The 8,267-nt window shown below is 41.4% G+C and overlaps 2 protein-coding genes across 15 annotated transcripts; one reads left to right on the top strand and one right to left on the bottom strand.

Annotated features, from left to right (window-relative positions):
- Positions 1–407: 407 nt before the first annotated feature.
- LOC18421821 (putative pentatricopeptide repeat-containing protein At3g25060, mitochondrial) lies at positions 408–8,068 on the top strand. 14 transcript variants are annotated; one of them, XM_088853621.1, is made up of 5 exons: positions 408–2,003; positions 2,964–3,498; positions 3,619–3,770; positions 4,005–4,239; positions 7,605–8,068. In XM_088853621.1, exons 1-2 carry the CDS (start codon positions 466–468, stop codon positions 3,427–3,429), a joined length of 2,004 nt encoding a protein of 667 aa, XP_088709747.1. In that variant the 5' UTR covers positions 408–465; the 3' UTR covers positions 3,430–3,498; positions 3,619–3,770; positions 4,005–4,239; positions 7,605–8,068. The 14 variants fall into 14 exon arrangements, with proteins under 14 accessions (XP_088709747.1, XP_088709752.1, XP_088709754.1 ...); XM_088853626.1 differs by having other exon boundaries at positions 3,619–3,762; XM_088853628.1 differs by lacking the exon at positions 7,605–8,068 and adding an exon at positions 3,849–3,901 and having other exon boundaries at positions 3,594–3,762; positions 4,005–4,537.
- Positions 4,585–6,995, bottom strand: LOC18421820 (putative pentatricopeptide repeat-containing protein At3g11460, mitochondrial). Its single transcript, XM_011622431.3, has one exon. It carries the CDS (start codon positions 6,993–6,995, stop codon positions 4,890–4,892), a length of 2,106 nt encoding a protein of 701 aa, XP_011620733.2. The 3' UTR covers positions 4,585–4,889.
- Positions 8,069–8,267: the final 199 nt, after the last annotated feature.

The raw sequence follows: 8,267 nt of genomic DNA on the forward strand, positions 1-8,267 counted from the left end.
CCAACACCTCAATGGTGGATAGAGCAGCATCAAGCTTTACCCTTTTTTTAATGATCAATGAGCTTATTCCAACTGACACTCTTAATGATATCAGGTATTACTATGCTATATATAATTGAAAAGTTCATAACATACAACAAATGAAATGCAAGAATCAAACGTTAGAACTTATTTATAACAATGACATGTATTTATAGCAGGGGTATAGATTTTTTATTCTAAATAAATAAATAAATACTTAAAAAAAAAAAAAAAAAAAAAAAGGAGGAGGGAAATTTGTTTTTGCCAAAGAAGTATCGTCACCAAAAAAAATCGATAGGGTTAAGCTACAAATTACTTTTTTAAACTTCAAACCCTAAATATCCGTCAGTTGAACTCCTAACATATGACCACCAACTTGGAAATCATTGCCATCTCACTTCTTCCCCATTTACACCACCACCAATGATACCTCTCTAGCCCCTGATGGCCCTCCTGAAATCATGCAAAACCCCGGAAGCCCTACGCCAAACCCACGCCCACCTGCTCGTGACCCAGAGCCTCGACCCTGTGTGCGAGGCCCAACTCGTGGCCTCATACGCGGGCGTATTAGGCCTCGCGCACGCGCGCCAAGCCTTTCTCTCTCTGCCCCACAAGGCCCTCGCCTCATGGAACGCGCTCTTGGTCGCGTGCATAGGCCATGGCCAGGCGCGCGAGGCCTTGGACCTATACGCTCGCGCACTTGCCCGTAGCTTGAGGCCTGATAGCTCCACCTACACGCTTGCCCTGAAGGCTTGTACGCGCCTCTTGGCCCATGAAACGGGACTCATGGTGCATGCGCGCGTTGCTAAGTGTGGCCATGTGCGTGACGTCTTTGTTGGCTCCGGTCTCCTCAACCTCTATGCGAAGTGCAGTCGACTCTGTGAAGCGCGCAGAGTGTTTGACGAAATGACGAAGAGAGATCTCGTGTCTTGGACTTCTATGGTTACTGGGTATTCACAAAATGGGTTTGGAAATGAAGCTTTTGCTGTATTTCGGGAAATGGAATATGAAGGAGTGAGGGCTGATTCAGTGGTTATGGTGGGCTTGGTTCAAGCTTGCACAAACTTGGGTGTTGTGAAATTGGGTTCGTCGATTCACGGGTACGTTATAAGGAGAGACATAAAGGTTGATGTGGTCTTAGAGACAAGTTTGGTGGATTTGTATGTGAAATTCGGGTTCTTGGAGCGTGCTCAAAGAATGTTCGATAGAATGGATGATAGAAATTTGGTTTCATGGAGTGCAATGGTTTCAGGCTATGCACAAAATGGGTTTGCAGCAGATGCTATATCATTCTTCATAGAAATGCAAGAGGAGGGGTTCTCACCTGATGTGGTGGCACTTGTGAGTGTTCTTTTGGCTTGCTCACACCTCGGGCTTTTGCACCATGGCAAGTCTGTGCATTGCTTTGTCATGAAAACCTTAGAATTCGATGTGGTTTCAGGCACCGCTCTTGTGGACATGTATGCCAAATGTGGTAGTCTTGGAAAAGCTCACGTTTTGTTTGACCAGATTAGCTCAAGGGATGCCATTGCTTGGAATGCCATGATCTCAAGTTATGGTATGCATGGTAATGGTGAGGCTGCTCTTTCTCTATTTACTCAAATGCTAGAGACACCCAGTAAGCCCGACCATGCCACCTTTGCTTCTTTGTTATCGGCATGCAGCCATGCAGGCTTGGTGGAAGAGGGCATGATTTGGTTTGACAGGATGGTGAGAGAGTTTCACATATCACCATATGAGAAGCATTATGCATGCTTGGTTGATCTACTCGCTCGTGCTGGCCAGCTTGAAAAAGCCTACAATATTATCCAGTCAATGGAGTTTGAGCCTGGGATAAGTGTGTGGGGTGCGTTGCTTGCAGGGTGTCGGAACTATAAGGAAACCAAATTAGGGGTGTTGATAGCTAAAATTGTTTGTGACCTAAAACCTGATGATCCGGGCATGTATGCCTTGGCTTCAAATGTTTTCGCTATGGCCAAAAGGTGATGTTATTGCATGCTTTTTTTATCTTGTATACTTTCCACATTTATTATTGAGCATAGATATGAAAAGTGCTTTGTGCGACAGTGAACGCATGCATCCTCTTTGCTCTTCCTTAGAGGTAGGACTCAAAGCACATTCCAAATCTTTGCATATCCATTTCTGCCTGAAACCCTTCAAAAATCATGCAAATCTGATGATATTTGAAGAATTGAATTTAATGGTCCAAAAAAAGGGGTACAAGATGCTTTTTCTCTTATCAATACAAATGTTAACAATCTCAAAAAAAAGGGTACAAGATGTACCATATTTAGACTCAAATTCCCCCCTCCCCGCCTTTTTTTTAATCAGATTCATGATTGGGGAGGTTGATTATAGATTTTCTATCCATCTCCAAGATGTCTTTTGAAGGGTGGATGCATGAGTGGGCAGATGCCTACTACCTTACCCAATTGATAATATAGCTTTTAACTAGTATGAGATTTAGTGTGGTATTTATGTGGATGCATATGCATCAAGAAGCTCTAAACCGTGCCACGAACATTGATATACAGGACGATTTGAAAATATGGTGGCTAATGTCTATTCATGATGTCAATTTATTATATCAGCCAAAGAAGCAGCAGCGATGGCAATCGATTAGCACTTGTTTTGGAGTTTTGATTTATAGTTTTTTGGCTTTTTGTTGGATCGACTTGTTTTTCTAGGTTGCTGTGACTCACCGTAACCTCTTAAAAGAGGATTTTGATTCCGTGTTTTGGCTTTCTCCTTGAGCATCCTTCTTTTGTGGATTGCCAAGATCTTGTCCTTATCTTCTCTTCAATTAAAGGTTAACACATTCAAAAAAATGTATATATATCTTCTAGTTGTATCTTTGTTGTAAATAGCTTGAGACTTGGACTCTCATAAGTCATAATGGTTCATATCCTCATGTGTTTTACTTGTTCATTCGTTCTAATCAGGTGGGAAGAGGTGGCAGAGGTGAGGGCAATAACGAAGAAGATGGGGATGAAGAAAACCCCGGGGTACAGCGTAGTGGAGATTAAGGGAAAGCTACATGGATTTCTAGTGGAGGACAAGACCCACCCTCAATACGAAATGATCAAGAAGGAATTGGGGAGGTTGGATTCCGAGATGAGGGCAGTTGGTTATATGCCAGACACTGCATCAGTGCTACATGACGTAGCAGAGGATGTAAAAGAAAACATGTTATGCAACCATAGTGAGAGACTGGCTATAGCATTTGCACTTTTGAACACATGCGCTGGGTCTAGAATCCGAGTCACCAAGAACCTTCGGGTTTGTGGAGATTGCCATGTTGCTACAAAGTTGATATCGAAAATTGTGGGTAGAGAGATCATTGTGAGAGATGTGAAGAGGTTTCACCATTTCAAGGATGGTGCGTGCTCTTGTGGAGATTATTGGTGAAAACATAGAACAAATTTTTTAAGGGAAAAGAGTGTTTGTTGCACCAAAGCAAATGGATGCAAGCTACTGGTAATGTTTCCTGATAGCCTTTCGATGCTATACAATGTTTTTATCTTTGTGATCATATTAGATTCCAAGTGGTGAAATGGTTGTTCAAATTTCAGAAGTGATGTGGTTTCTCTAACATAGGATTGCAATGTCCATGTCCATCCAAATGGAGAGTGTCAGATATCCTAGCAGAGGCAAAGGATTGGTGTAAACAATGAAAAAGAGGAGTGCACATGAACTTCAATGAGCCAATGGAGATGCCAATCGGTTGGCTAAGCATTATCAGTATGGATGTAATTCTTTTCTTTGTTTTCTTTCATTCTTTTTGGGTTGTCCCAAGCAACGTGCATTTATTTATGTATTTTTTTTAGGTTCTGTAGGCAGGTGGGTATTGGGACCCTTGAAATCACATTGTGGTAAACATGTATCTATTTCATTTTTTTTACTTTTAATTAATTTATTTATTTTGCTGTCTTTACTTAATAACAATCACTTGAACTAATGATTGGTTTATCCAAATATTTCAGTCAAATATAATCTAGGCGCTTGAAGACAGCCTGTATTTGATGAAAATATTCCTTCTCACACCAAAATGTCTCCTTCTGACAAACCTGATGCGAGGTCCATTCCATGGAAGACATGCTTGCAAAACCCCATTCGCAGCACCTCTGCCACTGGAGTGAGGGTCTCTGTTTCCTCTGCTGCTCTTGCTCTTTCTCAAGTGACAAAGCACATTTTTTTACCACTCCTCCTTGCAGTCCGGTAATTTCTTTTCACATATACATGATACAAAGTCAACTTGTCTCCCAAAAAAAAAGGAAAAAAAAGGTATGATCTAGAGGCATCAATGGTTTATGAATACATTTGTCTCAAAAAGTGCATGTGGAATATGGCCATCAAAGTGCTCAAATATTTGGGAGGTTCAGATTCCTCTTCCATGATTTATTTTTCAAATTTGGCTAGTTTGAAGCATGTAATGAGGAATCTAATGATCTATTCTTGGATATTTTGCTGGTAAGTACTTCACTAGTTATATTCTATGAATTAAGATTAATAGCCACATATTCTGTACATTTAGAAATTTAGAAGCAATTATAACACTATGAATAAGATGGGTTAAATACCTTTCAATAAATTTTTTGAATAAGTTCACATAATGACTTAAATTACATTTGCAATATATGCAAAATGTGTCAACTTCTTCTCTCTCCCTCTCTCTCCAAGGGCAGGGAGACAACTGCAGATATTGCCGTGCCACCCATCTTTTGTAGGTAGTGTGGATGAATGCTTCAAATCTCAAGAGACCCAACTCCTCGCTTGTTTTAGCGTGTCCCTTTCTCCTGCTCTCATTGCACTAAGGAGATCCCTCCATATGAAAATCTTAAGCGACTCTAATTTTACTTACCCCCGCTTCAAAGTTCAAATCCATTTTCTTTGAATTTCGCTTGCCCAAATATACTCTCCAGCATGCAGTATATGTTCTCTGACTCCGGGTGAGAAGTATTGCCAACATAAAACACATGAACTCTGCAATTCACTTCAATATAACTGCACCCTGGTGTTTTGCTCCTGACCACTCTCTCTCTCATGCTCTTTCTCACTCTAGAAACATCACGCCATCTCCCAGAAGCAGCATATGCATTAGCCAAGAGCACATAATACTCTCTATCACATGAATCCAAGTCAACCAACTTTCTAAAAGCCATCTCTGCAACTCCAATAGCCCCACAGTTTCTACAGGCTGAAAGCAAAGCACCCCACATGGAAGCATCTGGTGCATGAGGCATCCTCTCAATGATTACGACTGCCTCATTTGTGAGCCCTGCTCGCCCTAGAAGGTCCACCATGCACGCATAATGCTTTGGACATGGCATGATCCCATACACATCAACCATCTTTTGGAAACAATGTAAACCTTCTTCTATTAAACCCGAGTGCGAACATGCAGATATAACATTTAGAAAAACGACCCCATCTGGTTCAATCCCCTCCAGTTCCATCTCTTTGAAGAGCTTGATGGCTTCCTTTCCATAACCATGCATCCCATATGCACTGATCATTGCGGTGCATGAGATAACGTTTCTCTTACTAACTTCTTTGAAGGCCAATAGCGAACTCTCTAAGCACCCACACTTTGCATACATGTCAATTAGGGCAGACCCCAGCAGGGAGTGAGACACGAGCCCGTATTTGGTCGCATAGGCATGGACCCGACTCCCATGGTGCACCGAGCCTAAGTGTGCACTGGCTTGGAGCACACACGCCACCATTACATGATCTGGATCTAAACCTGACGAGCCCAACATTGTATAAAAGAGGTCTAAAGCTTCAAAAGCATGGCCATTTTCTGAATACCCATTGATCATGGATCCCCAAGTGATTATGTTCTTGAGAGGAACTTGATTGAAAAGCTCTCGAGAGGACAGTAGGTCTCCACATTTTGCGTATGCATCAATTAGCGTAGTTACGACAAGGTGAAATGAACCCAGGCCTGATTTGAGCACCAACCCATGAACCCACTTGCAAAGCTTGACTGACCCTTTAAAAGCAGGGATCAAACCCAAAATGGTTACTTCATTATATTCACAATCAGGGGCTGATCTCATTTTCTGAAACATTCTTAGAGCTTTATTGGAGTCCCCAAGCTCACTGTAACCTGCAATCATAGCACTCCAAGTGACCACATCTTTCTGAGGCATCTCATCGAATACCTTGTATGCAGCGTCCATATCCCCTGACTTTGCATAGAAATCCAACAAGGCTGTTGCTATATAGACATTGCTTTCCAGCCCAAGCTCCAGAGCGGTTTTGTGAAGCTTCTTGCCCTCTCTAGTGGCACACAACCCAGTTTGCGGATTGCTTTGTGAAGGCTTTTCACCATCACTAATGGCCGATAATCTCAGTTGCAGAGCGGTTTTGTGAAGCTTCTCCCCCTCACTAATGTCCGATAAACCAAGTTGTAGAGGAGTTTGTTTAAGCTTCTCACCATCACTAATGACCGACCATTGATGAATCTTCTGACCCTCTTTGGTGGCCGACAACCCAAGTCGTAGATTGCTCTGTTGAAGCTTATCCTCCTCAATAATGTCGGCTAGCTCAAATTTCCAATCAGTTCGCTGAAGCTTCTTTCCATTGTTGATGGCCGAAAGGGCAGCACAGGACTTGAGAACAAAAGGAAGGGTGAAGTGATCAGGAAGAACGCCTTTTCGTCGCATCTGCAGATAGAGTTGCAGAGCTTGGGGCCATAGCTCAAAGTGGGTATGAGCTCTGATAATGGCGTTGCAGAGAAAGATGTCCGGTTTAGAGTGAGAGTTGAAAAGAAGGCGAGCATCGCAAACGCGACCAGCTTTTGCATAGGATTTGAGGAGATGGGTGGCCAAGAAGGCGTTGTCTGAGAGGCCATGAATGACGACCTGAGCGTGGATTTGTTCAACTGTGGATGAAGGCGGGAAGCCACGGAGAAGGTTGTAACATACAGATGCCTTGCGACAAAAGAATGGATGCTCCCGCTGGAGCATGTCAGACCCTCCCTGGACCAGTTAACTCATCTACTCACTACTCCTTTAGGACCCTAACTTTTTGACTTAACCTCCTCAAGTGCATGGAACCAGTGTAGGAAAGCAGGACTCAGTCCCAGAACCCGCCACAGGGACGGGCCAAATTACTTGGCCCAAGTTGGGCAGCAGGTCTTGACCAGGCTAAAAAGTGTTAAAAAATAAAAAATACAAAACGATCCCAAGAAATATAAAAAATATGTTTAGAAGTAAAATTAAACAAAACACATCTAACTGATATTAAGAATATATGGAAAAAATGGATTCTGAAAAATTAACTTGTGACTTTTTAAAATAATCCAAAAAAAATATAAAAATAATTATTCATAACATTTGCCAAAATGATGGAAACTATAAAAGAACATATTACAAATAAATTTTTTTTATTTTATGGATTTTTTAACTTCTTTTAAGATTGCGAGCTTGATCACCGAAACTTGGATACTCGGGCGAGTCTGGATTCGCTTGCAGTAGTCAAGCACTAATGGTTTCTTTTCGATGCTAACATGTATCTATTTTATATCTACATTGAAATACAAGTTCTCTGGCCTGACTGCTGAAATAAAATTGCAGGTAGGTGATACCCAAATCCTAAAAATGTATTTATAATCAACTCCTAACCCTGTGACAGTATTGAACAATTCATCGACATATTGATACAAACAAGTTCGATTGGGTGCGGCATGTGGACGACATTGGGTGCAGCATGTGGACGACATGGACAGCACAAATTTAAAAGGAGTTCTGTTAAGCATGTAGACGACAGTTGAGTGTGCATGCCGAGAGAGAACTAAAATATATGTACACCCGCGAAGGCAACCCACAATTTTCTCAAATGCAATAAGACAGCGTCGGCGCACAGGGTCACAAGCAAAACCTAACAACAATGATGCATTATATTTGTGAATATTTTAAGATGTGACAACCTCTAACAAATTAGATAGTTAGGATAGGGTTCCAATGATGATAATTGTACAACTCAGTGGGCCGAAGGTCAATTGATCATTTTATATCAAAAGCAAACGGTCCTATTAAAACGTCCTATTAACACGTAATCAAACCGTTTACTTTTTGTAAAAGAAAATCACAACTATTTCTATTCATTAGATGACCTAAAAATGGCTAAAAGTGCATCACGAAGTTCAAAAAATTGTTTTTATATTATATATTCTTGAGCACCCTCCTACAACTCTTTTACAACTTGAATACAAGGGAGAATATGCCATTAAACCATTT

This window comes from Amborella trichopoda, chromosome 12 (assembly GCF_054954075.1).
Source record: "Amborella trichopoda isolate Santa Cruz 75 chromosome 12, AtrichopodaSantaCruz75HAP2 v2.0, whole genome shotgun sequence".
NCBI classification, from domain to species: domain Eukaryota; kingdom Viridiplantae; phylum Streptophyta; class Magnoliopsida; order Amborellales; family Amborellaceae; genus Amborella; species Amborella trichopoda.

Coding starts and splice junctions, on each gene's coding strand:
- LOC18421821 (XM_088853621.1), top strand. CDS start 466: ATGGCCCTCCTGAAATCATGCAAAACCCCGGAAGCCCTACGCCAAACC. Junction 2,004..2,963: donor GTTTTCGCTATGGCCAAAAG/GTGATGTTATTG, acceptor CGTTCTAATCAG/GTGGGAAGAGGTGGCAGAGG.
- LOC18421820 (XM_011622431.3), bottom strand. CDS start 6,995: ATGCTCCAGCGGGAGCATCCATTCTTTTGTCGCAAGGCATCTGTATGT.